Here is a 14,519-nt window from a genome sequence, read left to right on the forward strand (position 1 = left end):
GATTACTTCTTCTTCTTCCAAGGATCTTGTTGATTCTCAACTTAAAATCATCCAGTTAAGCTGTTACTATGAACAGTTTTGTCTTCTTTGGTGCCTGTGCACTTTGCCAGGGAGCGTCTTGGCTCCCTGCCTCTGGAAGTCCAAGCCCACCGGGAGGAACCACTGCCCCCTGGTGGGGTAGACAAGTGGTACAGATTGCCTAGGATGGTCTCCCATCCAGTGTATCTGTTACACTCTGAGACCAGGGTGTCTGGTGGTGTGGAAGGCCTCACCAGTTTACACTATTCCATATAGTTTGGTAGTCCTTTAAAGTCAGTGACCATAATTTATTCTTCATAATATTGTTGACTTGAATAGTGGCATGATTGCAAACAAAACCAGGACTGCTTTTTATTTATTTCTTATTTTAAATTTATATTTGTCTTTTTTGTTTTTAAAGAAGCTGGGTCTCACTGTTGCCCAGGCTGGCCCTGAACTCCTGGGCTCAAATAGTCCTCCTATCTCAGCTTCCTGAGTAGCTGGGACTGCAGGTACACACCTCCACATGTTTCAGATTCTTTTTTCCCTGATCGAAATTGAAGCCAGGGCTTCATGTGTGCTAAGCACACGCTGTACCGCTGAGCTAAATTCCCAACCCCTAAATAAACTTTTGTGCATATCGTTTAGTGGTTTCTGAGTTAGAGCATGCGTAAAGTCCTGGCTCCGTCCCTCGTTAGGTGATACTTAACCTCAGCAAGATGACTCTCGCCATGAGTGTAAATGAGATGAGGTAGTGAACTTCAGTCCTGCCGGGGCCTGGCGAGGCCCAGTGGAGGCAACTGTTCTTACGCCGTTGTCTTATTAAAGCATGTTGATTTCTTTTGTTGCTCAGCGGTCTGCTGAGCAGAGCACTCATTCGAGATCCAGTGGTTGTTTTAGTGACAAACTGCTTGTCATCAGTCCCATCATTAAACTTGTAGAACCTTAAAATTATTCTCTGGGCAAACAGTTTGGGCATGGGAAGATGAAGGAGATGAAGGGTAGGGTTGGTTGCAGAACAGTGTGAACGTACCTAATGCCACGATACTGTACACTTAAAAATGGCTAAAATGATAAATTTAATGTATATTTCACCACTGTAAAAATGCTTCACCAAATGACCGCAGGTTCCAAATTAGTAGTTTTGTTTTTAGGTTAGGTGCTTTTTTTTTTTTTTTTTTTAAAGGTTAGTTTCTTTTTGTAGCAAAAATGGGACAAAGACTTCCAAGTGTCCTTGTTTTGTGTGCATTTTCACTAGGATGGGATACACTGTCCCCTTCACTGCTGCCTTGCCTATTGTTTTTAGGGCTCTAGGATGTTGGTTTTTTTGGGTCTGTACAGTTAGCCTGGGCAGGTAATGAAAACACAAACAGTTTTGAAACAAGCACCTTTAGTCCTATGGTCAACCCAGAGATCTCAACACACCAAGTTTGTAGATTGATGGCTGTACTGTGAAAGCCACCACCCTGTCTACTCATAGTTGCTGGCAGGGTTAGCGATATGGTATGATAAGACTCCTGGAGGTGAATAGGACAGAGGAGGGAGGAGAAACCCTGGTCCTTTCTTCAGAGGACTTTCACATCCATTGTTTTCTTCCCCCAAAAGATTCTGCCTATCCTAAAGTCCTATACCTGCTTGTGGTGGGGAGGCAAGACCTCCATTTCTGCTCCAGGCAGACTCTCAGGCCTGGATTCTCTTTTCTACTTGTATCTGAGTGGTTTAAAAACAAGGTAGATAATCTGCCTTGTATAAATGTTGAGTTTATGTTTTCATCTCACTTAGAATTTTTAAAGCAATTTACATGTGCTGTCTCCCTTTTCTTCCATATAATTGTGAAATCACAGGAATAAATCTCTGTGTCTAGGCTTTAGCCCACGCTGACAAGTGTCAAGCATGGATATCAGGGCAGCCTTTCCACAACCTGTGGCAGACAGGCTGGTCACTTACTGTGTCTTCCCTGTCGAGCCACCCACACACCCTCTGCTCTTGGAGAGGGCATAGAAAATGTCACCTGCCTGTTGGCTGTCTCTGTCGGCCTCTGCAGTCCTTGAGTTAGTCAGTCAGGTTAGCAGCCTGGTAAGCTAGCAGCTCTCCTAAGTCCCACATGTGGTCTTGCACTTTTACACCGGTGCCTCCACTGCAGCCTGCTTTCCCCTTGGACCTTTGGGTTGCCCCAAGCAGAGCCCAGCTAAGCCAACAGAGCGAGCCTGGGGGTTGCTGAAGCAGCAGCTTTAACTACCTGGGATGGGAGTGGAGGAGCAGGAGGCTGGGGCAGAGAGTGGGAGTGGAGGCTTCAGAACACTGGCCTCTCTTCAGTTAAAAATTTTGCCTTTTCTAGGATTGCATTTCCCAAGTGCTATTCCAATAAGAGTTGATACTCAATTTAGGTTCCAAGCCTTGTGAGTTCAACTGGTCAAACCAAGAGAAAAATTTTACCAGAGAAAATTAGGGAAAAGGTGAAAAGAAAGAAATGGTATGATTGAGTGGAGAAGAAAAATTACCTTAACTTCTGTTTGTACCGATTGGTAACCAAATTTATCTGAAGAGAACTGAATTGGCTGAAGAAAAAGAAAAACTACATGTAACCCACTGTCTTTTGCAGCTTAGTCATTGGGGAAAAGTTTAGGGTTGCTCCAATTTGCTCTTCCCTTTGTTTTATGTACGTTATCCTTCTGCGAGCTCACCCTATTTTAATTTTCTAGAATTGAAAGGCTCATTTTATAAATTATTTGTATTGTCATGTTTGGCTTTTGCTATATCCTTGAACTTTGCTGTTTAAGGTTTGTATTGTTAGGGGGTATCTGTGGTTTCTTTGGTATATCTTGAAACCTATTTTTGAAAAACAAAACTTGGGCTTGATAGTCATGAGGCAGCTTGTATAAGTATGCAATTTACTTTCTACCAAAGAATCATTGGCAGCTGCCTGCTTTTCTTTCACGTACCATGTTGGCTTTCCTGAAAGATTTTTAAGATCTTGAGTTAATATCAAATTTAATCAGACTTTCTGATTAAAGGCTGGGTTTTTGTTTTGTTTTTGTTTGTTTTTTAAATAAAACACATTTTTCTGGTGTGGGGAAAAAAAAAAAAGAACACTGGCCTCTGACTGACTTGGGCTTCAGCCTCTAGGAAGTCGTTCGTGTTTGAACTGAACGAATGCGCCTCCAGCCGCATCCTGAAACTGGAAAAGGAGAACCAGAGCCTCCAGAGCACTATCCAGGGGCTTCGGGACGCATCACTGGCACTGGAGGAGAGCAGCCTCAAGTGTGGGGAGCTGGAGAAGGAGAATCACCAGCTCAGCAAGAAGGTAGCATCGCTGGAACAGGGCACAGGCAAAGATGCGCCTTGTCCTTCTGGACAGAGGATGTCTAATTTGCATGGTGGGGTTGTGGGGGAGGTGCAGTTGCCGCATGGACTGTGAATAAACTCCAAGGCAGGAGGCAAGCTCACTCCTGCTGGCAGTCTCCATGCAGGACTGGCATCTCCTGACTGTCCCCTGAGTCCCTCAGCTTCATTTCTCCAGGCTGCCAGGGGGGCAGTGAGGGTAACATGAGCTGCCGGTAAGAGACCAGGCTCTACTGGTTCTCCATCTCTGAGTGGGGCTTGGCAAACCGCACCCCCCCCCCACCGCTGTGAAAGTGGCCGTCACGGGAGTCCTCCCCCCACCCCAGCTGTTCTGCCCTCTCTTCTGGTCCCTTTGAAGTGTTGGGTCCCTTGCCACATTTTAGCTGCCAGGTGGCTTGTCCTGTTTGTGTAGGACAATAGAAGACACCCCCCCCACCACCACCACCAGTCTCATGCTCGGTCTCCTGGTGCAGAGCAGTGTGGCAGAGGTGACTGGATGTTTTGGTGTCTTAGATTTCTGTGGGCCTAGTGCAGGAAATGTCTTCTTAAATGGCCATCCAGTCCCAGCCAGGACAAAGAAGAACTGACCTTTAGCAAGATGACACCCTTCTGCCCTGCAGGGTCTTGGAGTAGCCTGCAATGTCACCTTGCTGGCTCAGGGATGGTGTGGGCCACCTCCCCACAGGTTCCAAGGGTAGCACTGGCCTTGGGTACAAACAGGAATGTGTGGTGGGTGCTGCCATCCCAGTGACTCCTCCTGCCTGTCTCTCAGGTCCCAGCCTTCTGCCTCCCCTCAGGTAACTTCCCTGGCCTGACACCAGCATTGTCCTGCCGTAGTCCTAGTGAGGCCCTGTCTTGGCTCAGAGTCAAGTCATTACCTGGCTGGCAGGGAATGGGGAGCTGGAACAGAGGGCCACCATTCCTGGGACTGGCCAGAGTCTTCCCTGAGAACTCCAAAAGGAGAAAGATAGGGGGCAGCAGTGGTGGACAGGGAACTCTCATGTTTAGATCAGCATTCGACATTATCAGGAACATGAAGGTTGGAGCAGCAACTCCTTCTTTGAGAGAGAAGGTGCAGCAGGGTTAAGGGTCAAGTGTAATAGTAGGGGAGGGGGCATGAGGATCTTGAACCAGGGGAGGAGGTACTCTGTGTAGCTCAGAGTGGGTGGCTTACTAGGCAGGCCTGCTGGTGAGAGCTGGGCTGGGGTCCAGCCCCTCAGGGAGCCAGTTCTCAGTCCTGTTTCCTCCTTCCTGCTGGGTCTCAGGCCTGGTCCTAAGCAGTGGGAAAGAGATGGGAAAGGTGAGAAAGCTGCTCAGCTTTGAGAAGACTCCCCATGTGGTGCATCACAGTGCTTTTTTCTGGTGCGCTCTAGCTCAGTGAAGCACGCCACCTGGAGATCCTGGGTTGGGCAGAAGGGACCCACTACCCCATGACTTGTTTCCCCTGAGGAGGTGGAGGTGATGCTGGAAGCTGGGCAGCCCCTCATTGATTATGGTGCTTAGAGCTGTCCGAGAGCTTACATATTTGCCAGTGCAAGGCCCCAGATTGGACAGGCTGAGTGAGAACAGCTGAGTGAGTTCCTGCTCTTCACAGTGGTCACTTGGGCATCCCTGGGTCCTGTCTCCAAAGTTTCAGATTGAATTGATGACCTGAAGTTTGAGATCTTTCTAAGCTCCCCCAGGTGATTCCCCTAGTGACTGTTGTGTTAGAGCAGTGGTCCCCAACCAGCAGCTTGAGGCTCACTGTGGTCACGTAAACTGTAGATCTGAATCCCTACCCTAGACACACCATGTCAGAAACTGGGGGATGAATGAGGCCCACTGATCTCCAGGGAAGGGCTGGCTACCAGCATTGTGCCTGCTGTGCGCTAGGAATTATGACTGATGTGCTGGGCCTGACTGTCAGCCACACTAACTTGCTCATGACCATGTGGTCAGTAGGGAGGGATAGGCTTTGACCCCTTGTCCCTCTGAGACCAGCATAATGCCTTTTCCCCAGTGCCTGTCCCTCATGATAAGGGAGTTTGGTGCCAGTGGGAAGGGACAGCCTGGACACAGCTGGGGAGGGGCAGCTGGGTGGCAGGTTGCATCTTAACAAGCATCCGAATACTCAGCTCCTCTATGAGGTGTGAGAAGCCCTGGTCTGGGCAGCTCACGTTCTAGAGGGCTGTGGCCCAGATGCATTTCTGCATCAGACAACCTGGCATCTGCAGGGTAACCGGGTGTTGTCAGGTAGGATAATACAGTTTGGCCTGGGGCAACAGCAATGGGGCTGTATGGGGAAGCAGAATGAATCAGAAGGGACAGGGCTTGGTGGCAGATTTACCTGAAGGTGACAAAATAGTGGACCTCTCAGTGCAGCTGGGTGCTGTCACTACCCAAGGCAGGGAGGAAGATAGGGAGAGAGGAGGACGCACATCCAGTGGTGGTGACCTGGGGCTTGTGGTTTGATATGGGGCAGAAGTAGACAAGGCCAAGAAAAAAGCAGTGGACAGGAGGCAAGGAGCCCCCTGGGAGGGACGTGGGCAGGCTGGTGCCTAATGATGACCTTTCTCCTGTCCTTGAGCTACAAGTGCCCACAGTGGGCCTCCAGTTGATGACTGAGGGTGAGGAGGTTGATGCAGATCAATGCCAGGACCTTTGTCCTCGAGAAAAAGCCTCTTCCAGTGCCCGGTGGGCTGAGAATTTTTTTGTGGTTTAAAGCGGAGCTCATTAGATAAGGCTCTTGGCTGGGTCTTTTGGCTCTGCAGATCGAAAAGTTGCAGACCCAGCTGGAGAGAGAAAAGCAAAGCAACCAAGACTTGGAGACCCTCAGCGAGGAGTTGATCCGAGAGAAAGAGCAGCTGCAGAGTGACATGGAGGCCCTGAAGGCTGACAAAGCCAGGCAGGTAGGCATTTCCTCCATCACCACCACCTCTCGCCTCTCCTGGAACACTGACCCGCAGGAGGCAGAACTAAGATTATAGCCATTCCTTACACCGCCTTCTGGATCTGTGGGCTGGCAGTTGCCCCCAGCAGTAGGGGAAAGTGGGGTGGAGTCAACCTCTGGGGACATTTGACAATATCTGAAGATAGTTTTGATTGTCCTGATTTAGATGAGGAGAGGGCTGGTGCTCCTGGCCTGTGGGTAGAGGCCAAGGAAGCTGCTAAACATTCTGCTCTGCACAGAACAGTGACCCAGCTCCAAAGGTCCAGTGTTACCACCAAGACCATGGCAACCTGCAGGGAGGGTTCTATTTGTTTTAAATTGCAGGAAGTGTCAGGGTACCAATGCAGTGGGTCAGTGATGCTGTCTGAACCTGCCCTGAGGGCCTTCACAGTGGCTGCTGAGCATCTCAAGAACCCAGGGAGGAGAAAGGTGGAGATGATGAGGCAAAGGGAATCCCTTCTCAAGCCCAGTATAGATGGCACATAGGCCAGAACTGAGACATGGCTTTTCCACCTACCAGGGAGGCTGGGGTCTCAGGTATTTTAGTTTTATGACCTCTGTAGTAGAGTGATAAAAAGTGGGAAGAAGAAGGTTAGCCTGACTTTACACACAGTGCCCCTGTGTAGCCCACAGCTTGGAAGTGAGATACCGGGTGACAGGCACGGTGATCTTGGGCGTGTGCTGCCGAGGGTGCTGGGAGAAAGAATAGTGAGTTGCAGGGCTGCCTGAAGGCCATCACGCAAGCCTTATTCAGGACACCAGCTGAGGATGAGAGGGATCCAGTGAGGCCTTAAGCTTGAGGGAAAGCACTGAGGCAGAGGGAGCAGCATGTGCAAAGGGTCTGAGGTAGAAAGGTGCTGGGAGTGATGAGTGGGGTGCTGGGGGGTGGCTTAGGAGGCCACAGAGGTGAGCAGGGCCATGACAGAAAGGACCAAGAGAAATTGCTGAAACTTTCAAGTAGTGGAGAGCGAGGTCGTTGTGCTGAGTGTTATTTTGACTTGCACCGTCTTGGCGCCTATGTTGTGATGCCCTCTCCTCTGCGTCTGCCAGACTTGTAGGAATGAGTGGAATGGGTTTGGGTGCATGGTGGGATGGTCATAGGAGGCTTTCAGGTCTAAGCCCGGGTGTAAGCAGCATTCTGGTGCTCTTTGTACTTTCCCATAGATCAAGGATATGGAGAAGGAGAAGGAACACCTCCAGCAAGCTGTGTGGTCGCTGCGGGAGAGGTCACAGGTCAGCAGTGAGGCCCGTGGGAAGGACATCGAAAAGGAGAACAGATCCCTCCATCAGGCTGTGACAGAGGCCAGCAGTAAACTCAGCCAGCTGGAGTTGGAGAAGAAGCAACTACACAGGGACTTGGAGCAGGCCAAGGAGAAGGGGCAGCGCACAGAGACGTTGGAGAAAGAGCTGCACCGTCTGGAGAAGGAGAATGAGCGACTGGCCAAGAAAGTGACCTCCCTGAAGACTGTCACCGAGAAGGTGCAGGCCCTGGAGCACGAGAGCCAGGGCCTGGAGCTAGAGAACCGGACACTGAGGAAGTCTCTAGACACCCTGCAGAACGTGTCTGTGCAGCTTGAGGGCCTGGAGCGCGACAACAGGCAGCTGGACGAGGAGAACCTGGAGCTACGCAAGATGGTGGAGACCATGCGGTTCACCAGTGCCAAGATGGCACAGATGGAGAGGGAGAACCAGCAGCTGGAGCGGGAGAAGGAGGAGCTGCGGAAGAACGTGGAGCTGCTGAAGGCCCTGAGCAAGAAGTCGGAGCGCCTGGAGCTCAGCTACCAGAGCGTGAGCGCCGAGAACCTTCGGCTGCAGCAGAGCCTGGAGAACAGCGGCCACAAGTCGCAGGCCTTGGAGAGGGAGCTGGCGGAGCTGGAGGCTGAGCACCAGGCCCTGCAACGAGACCTGGAGGCCCTGCGGCTCACCAACAAGCAACTGGAGAGGTCTGAGAAGGACCGGAAGGCCCTGGAGCAGGAGGTCGCCCAGCTGGAGAAGGACAAGAAGCTGCTGGAGAAGGAGGCCAAGCGGCTGTGGCAGCAGGTGGAGCTCAAGGATGCCGTCTTGGACGACAGCACCGCCAAGCTGTCCGCGGCCGAGAAGGAGAGCCGTGCGCTGGACAAGGAGCTGGCCCGCTGCCGGGATGCGGCCGGCAAGCTGAAGGAGCTGGAGAAGGACAACAGGGACCTCACCAAGCAGGTCACCATGCACACAAGGACACTGACCACCCTGCGAGAGGTGAGCCGGGCACAGTGGCAGGGAGGGGCTGGGTTCCAGAGTAGAAGGGGAACTCTGTGTGTGCTCCGTGTTTCCTCTGATCCTAAAGGGATTCTTCTGAAAGCCGAATCCACAGCGGGCGACCTTCGTAGTTTAGCTTCTCTTACTCCATTATTTTTCCTGTGCATGTGTGTACAGACCTTCTTGACCTAATGGTGGGGTCACATGCAGGTAAACCCATTGTGGGTTGAAAATACTGTAAATGGAGAGTGCATTTAATATACCTAGCTTAGCACTGCCGAGGGTCAGTGGGGTCCCATCCTCCCTGCAGGACTGACAGGGGCTGCGGCTCGCTACCACTGACCCGAGTCTAGAGGAAAGAATCTGCTGCAAATCACCAATCCAAGAAATTACCAAATTGAAAGTCTGAAGTGTGGTTTCTACATATTGGTTTTGTTGTTTGGTTTTTTTGGTTGTTTGGTTTTGAGACAGCATCTTACTATGTAGCCCTAGCTGGCCTCCACCTCCCAAGTGTTGGGATTACAGGATTGCACCACCACACTTGGCTAATATATCGCTTTACACCATCACAAAGTTAAAAAATCATAAGTCTAGGCATCAAAAGTCAGGGACTGTCTATATACATGCTCTGTACAGACTGCATACACAGTCAAACCAGTCCATTTTTCAAGTCACGTTGTGCAGTTTCTCAATGGTTGCAAGGTACTTAATCTTACAGATTTACTGTGATAATTTTAGGGTATTAAGGTTGTTTCCAGTATTTTCCTTGTTTTTAGTTTTTTTTGTGTATGTGTGTGTGCTGGGGATTAAACCCAGGGCTTTGTGCATGCTTACTGAGCTTTGCCTCCAGTCCCCACTGTTTAATACTGGACATCGTTATACACGTGCACCTTCATGAATATCTCAAGCTATTTTTGCTCCTTCCCAAGTGTTTTTGGATGGGCCATCAGGGCATCCGTGAATTCAGTATGTCATGGTCAGTATCTGCTCTAGTGGGCAGCTTCCACACCTGCATGGCTGAACATACAAGTTTGTCATCTTAGGAGTTGATGCACACCTTCCCAAGTGACCTTAAACTCAATGACTTGGGTACTTGGCTTTTTCCAGCTTGTGCCTTGGCCACCCCCAAATGGAGTCCTCTTCCAGCTCCCCTGCATATGGCAAGTAGACAAGAGAGCTAGGGAGAAAGATAGCACTCTGTGGGCAGAGCTCAGCCATGCCCAGCAGAGTCAACCAGCCCATCACCCAACCTGAAAGTCCTAGGGCAACCAGGACTTGGGAAAAAGTGGCCCCAGTAGGAGGCCCTGGCCTCCCTGGTGTTGACTCTGCCAGGTTCCCATAAATGCTTGTGTCTTGTTTTGCAGGACCTGGTGCTAGAGAAGTTGAAGAGCCAGCAGCTGACCAGTGAGCTGGACAAGCTGAGCCAGGAACTGGAGAAGGTTGGCCTCAGCAAGGAGCTACTGCTGCAGGACGATAACAGCCACAGTGACACGTGAGGACAGTCCCCTGTACTGCTGAACCTGAGCCTTGGTGCTGTCAGCCTTAGTCACTGCTTCACATGGCTCCTTGAGCCCCTGTCCTTTGTAGTCCAGGACTTGTCCCTGGAGGAGATTTTTGTTTTTGGAGACAGGGTCTTGCCGTATAGCCTAGGTTGGCATTTAACTGAAGATCCTCCTCCTTCTGTCTTCCAAATGCTGAGATTACAGGCACTGTGGCTGGCAAGGCTTCTTATTTTTAATTTGACTATTGCAGCTTTTCTCAACCAGTTTTTCTTTTTTTGGGGGTGGGGGGTCAGTAACTGGGGCTTGAACTCAGGGCTTTCGCCTTGAGCCACTCCACCAGCCCTTTTTTTTTTTTTTTTTTGATAAGGTTTTTCGAGATAGGGTCTCACCAACTATTGGCCCAGGCTAGCTTTGAACTGCAGTCCTCCTGATCTCTGCCTCCTAAGTAGCTCGGATTACAGGCGTGAGCCACCAGTGCCTGGCCCATTCTTTCTTAAATGGTTTAATGTCTTGGACTTTCCCTGGACTTGGAACAAACAAGCCTCATTAATGAGGCTGCTAATGGGATGCCCATTTAGTGTGGTGTAAAGGCTGCATCCTTACCATATACCTAGCACTGTGACCTTGGGCAAATTGCTTTAACCTTTCCAAGACTCGGTTTTCCCATGTGTAAAAAAATAGCCATGACAGAACACCTCCCTAAGGCAGTGGCTATAAAATGTAGCAGTGGTGTCTTGTGTGAGGCTGTCTTCGTTGTGCCTGCTGAGGAATCCAGGAAGGGCTCTGAGTCATGGGTTGGCTTCCAGGTCCCCCTGGGCCACCTGCTGCAGGAGGTGCAGGAGAACAACCTAATGGAAGGAGAGGAGGGTTGGCAGTGGGAGGACTGAGGTGTGGGGGTGAAGAGGCAAGTAAATAATGCTGTTGTATCTTGTATTTTTCAGAAAATTGAAAATTTTGGATGGCAGAAATGAATCAGCATTAAAAACAACATTGACCATGAAAGAAGAAAAGATTACGTTCTTGGAAGCCCAGATGGAGGAAAAAGCCAGCCTGAATCACCAACTACAGAGTGAATTGCAGATGGTAAGAGCAGGGGGAGGCTGAGCTGGGTTCCCCCTGCCAGGTGTCTGCCTCACCTGGGCAGCCAAAGGCGGCCTGGATACCATGTCTTAGGGTGGGCATGGATGAGCTATAGGATCCCTGAGGGTGCCACCATCAGGGTGACATAAGAGGGCAGGATAAAGCCAGAAGAGTGTCTGGGAAAGGGGGCAACAGCTCAGAGCAGCTCTGTCCAGGAGGCAGAGCTCATGAAGGGCACACATCATGAGAGTCCTGTGCAATTGAGCGCTGGGCCCCAAGCAGATAGGTGCAGGTGTCATAGGTGCCCACACGTGGGACAGGGTCTTGAGAAGTTGTGCACACTTGTCTGCTTTCTGGCACCCACATGCACACGTGTGCCCATACTCTGCATACATACATAGATGTGCCTCATTCACACATACATACTGTCCACACCTGTGCACATATGTGCACCAAACCTTTTTTTTTGTTGTTCATTTTCACCCTTTATTTGGAATACAGGCCAACAATACAGTTTCAGATTATTAAAGGAACATACTTTGTGATAAAATAATAAGCATGACCTGAATTCTGGGAATAAGTGGTTTTCCAGTTCAGGTGGGAGGAGAAAGAACAGTTGCAAGACCGTCTCCAAAGGAGAAGAGAACCGCATTTCTCAGTCAGCCACCAAAGGGTTTTGGCTTCACTCACTATGAGCAAGAAGTGCAGGTCCTGGTCAACCATCCATGATCTTCATTACAGCAAATAAAAATCTCCACTTTTTCAAAGTAACTATAGGTAGAAGTAACTTGGCTGACTCATTGATAAGACTATTGCTGTCCTCCATGAATGAGTTTGCAAAATCTTCAGAGTGACTGTTGGAGCAAGGAGCCTTTCATGTGCTCCCAGTTGTTATATAGTGCATAGAGGCTGGTAAGTGTTAGTCCTGCAAGACCACCCCGTGCTACACCTCGAAGACCACCTATACATTTATACAACATGCCTGTCATGGTTCCAGCTGCTGCTGTGTTGAGGTCATCTTCTGCTCCTCGTGTTTTTTCAATAATAACACCAAATGCACTATAGAGTAAAGCTAGAGAACCTAAAGTATTAGCCCAAAGTGCTCCTTACCTAGTCACCATATTCAAAATCTGCATATTTCTTGGTTTGGACCAGGCCATGTTCTGGGTTTCCTTCAATCCTAGCCAAAGACCATTCACTGCCCCAAATGCAGCCCCTGTCATGCAACATCCTCCAATGGTAAAGAAGGCTAGTTCAAATCTGCCACGGGTTTTATTAGCTCCAGTAGGTAAAATAAACTCATCTGTATCCTGTACCAAGATATTGTGGATCCACATTTAAATAAGGAGACAGCAGGTTCATACCTGTTAACGGGACGCCGGCCAAATCTGCGTGCGAGTAACCTGCTCCGCCAGCTCCGAAGAAGCCCGCCAGCCCCCCTGTGGTTTTGTTGCCACTTCCTCCGCCACCCTCCATGGTGTCACAGCAAACTGTCGACTGCTGGAAGCCTCCGCTTTAGGCCGGGGTCTTGTATTTGGCCATTACTCCACAGTAACAGCGGGAAAACCCGCTGCCTGCCTCCTTCACACGCTGACCTTCCGGGCACCGCACCAAACCTTTTTGAACATGTGTTTGAATTGAAATCTGGAGCAAAGCCGTTCCAGCACTGGCAAGGACTTTGTGAGATGTAAGGTCTTTGCATGCCTGGGCCCCAGCCTCATCTCCAGGTAATGCAGTAGAGAGTGGAGGTTCCTGCAAGAAAGAAGACCCGTCACGTGGTAGGGATTAGGGCAAATGTAGGTTCCAGGCTTCTGCCCTTCCCTGATAAGGGGGTCTGGCTTGCCCCTTACCAGGGGATGAATAGTGGGAGTTTGAGGCTTTGGCCTGGGGCCCTCTAGCCATGAACAGCTCCGAACACGTTCCTTCCTGCCTGAATCTGTCATTGTGCCCGCAGGTGAAGGAAGAATGTGAACTGCTCAGACGGACTCAGGAGGATGGGACACACTCACAGAACTCGCTCAAGCACCCTGCGGGCAAGTCGCTTACCAGTCACCAGCAGAAGGAGGCCTGGGGACTAAGCCAGCAGGAGGCCACGATGGAGCTGCTCCGTCTGAAGGACCGGGCCATTGAGCTGGAGCGCAATGTGAGTGGGCATCCTGGCCCTAGGCTCAGAAGAGGGGCAGCCCTGTTACTAGTCACCCTGATAATATGACATCATTCCTGTAAAGAACACAGGACAGCAGAGTCTTGAGGTTATCAGGTCTAGCTGGGTACCTCTTGACTTTTCCTGGCAGGGCCCAGGGGCTCCTTTTCATTTGCAGACCCTTCAGAAGTCTAGAACAAGGGACAATATCTACAGTCTCCGTGGCTAGTCACTCCCTGTCTGACGTGACAGGACTTGGCCTGTAGAATTTTTCCTAGACTATTCCTGTAGTGTTGTGTTTTTCAGGGCTGAGTCCCAGTGTTGAGTACCACGGCCCCCACTTGTGCCTATAAATAAAGCTTTCTTGGAGCACAGCCACACCCTTTTGTTTATGTGTTATCTAGGCTGCTTTTCAACTGCATTAGTAGCCTTCAATAATTGAGAAAGAGACAGTATGGTGGCAAATCCAGAAATCTCCAGCCCTTATCAGAAAAAGCTTGCCACTGTATGTCTGTTCCCTGGATTTATTTGATGCCCAATAATGACTTGGTGAAGTCCGTAGTGGTGATTTTCATTATTTGACAGATGAGAGAGCTAAGCCAGATGTAAGAGGCTCATCCAAAGTCCTGTGCTGATAAGGGATAGCACTTAGCCTGGTGGCTGGCGTAGTGGATGTGGTCCCACATGCCTTGAAGCACCTGCTATCTCTCTACAGTAGGGAAAGTTACAGCTGAGTTATAGCTCATGTTCTGTGAGAGATGTGGCGCTGTAGTCAGCTGGACTCTGCAGGAAACAAAATAAAAGCATTAAAGAAAGAAAGGCGGAAGTGACTGTAACCAGTGTGTCCTGGCCTCCCACTCACTGCAGGTTCCTGGCAGTGTACCCCATGACATGTGGTCTGTTTCTTAAAAGTTTCTGGTGATTGTCCATTTCAAAGGGGCGTGTCTGTTACTTCCCACCCCAGAGGTGGACCCTGGCTTTGACCTTCGTCCATCCTTGAGAGTTCGTTACAGCCCACGTTCGTAAAGCCAGGTGAGCGCGACCTGCTGGGTGTCTGATTGGCATGTGCTTCTCCATCCCCTAGAACGCAGCTCTGCAGGCTGAGAAGCAGCTGCTGAAGGAGCAGCTGCAGCACCTGGAGACACAGAACATGACCTTCAGCAGCCAGATCCTGACATTGCAGAAACAAAGTGCCTTTCTGCAGGAGCACACCACCACACTGCAGACGCAAACGGCCAAGCTGCAGGTACCTGGGGCCTTTGAAGGTGGT

At 50.1% G+C, this 14,519-nt stretch overlaps 1 protein-coding gene and 1 pseudogene across 4 annotated transcripts in view; one reads left to right on the forward strand and one right to left on the reverse strand.

Annotated features, from left to right (window-relative positions):
- Nucleotides 1–14,519, forward strand: part of Ccdc88c (coiled-coil domain containing 88C) — a 120,536-nt gene that overhangs the window by 78,447 nt on the left and 27,570 nt on the right. For all 4 annotated transcript variants that reach the window (XR_012446059.1, XM_074067310.1, XM_074067311.1 and 1 more), the window contains 7 exons: nt 3,138–3,322; nt 6,111–6,248; nt 7,454–8,524; nt 9,889–10,016; nt 10,968–11,109; nt 13,061–13,249; nt 14,334–14,495. Coding sequence is in view for 3 of the 4 variants with exons in the window: in XM_074067310.1 (XP_073923411.1) it covers nt 3,138–3,322; nt 6,111–6,248; nt 7,454–8,524; nt 9,889–10,016; nt 10,968–11,109; nt 13,061–13,249; nt 14,334–14,495 (2,015 nt within the window). In the remaining variant the exon portion in view is untranslated. The remainder of the gene's footprint in view (nt 1–3,137; nt 3,323–6,110; nt 6,249–7,453; nt 8,525–9,888; nt 10,017–10,967; nt 11,110–13,060; nt 13,250–14,333; nt 14,496–14,519) is intronic.
- Nucleotides 11,574–12,730, reverse strand: LOC109699499 (mitochondrial import inner membrane translocase subunit Tim23 pseudogene; annotated as a pseudogene).

This window comes from Castor canadensis, chromosome 3 (assembly GCF_047511655.1).
Source record: "Castor canadensis chromosome 3, mCasCan1.hap1v2, whole genome shotgun sequence".
Taxonomy (NCBI): domain Eukaryota; kingdom Metazoa; phylum Chordata; class Mammalia; order Rodentia; family Castoridae; genus Castor; species Castor canadensis.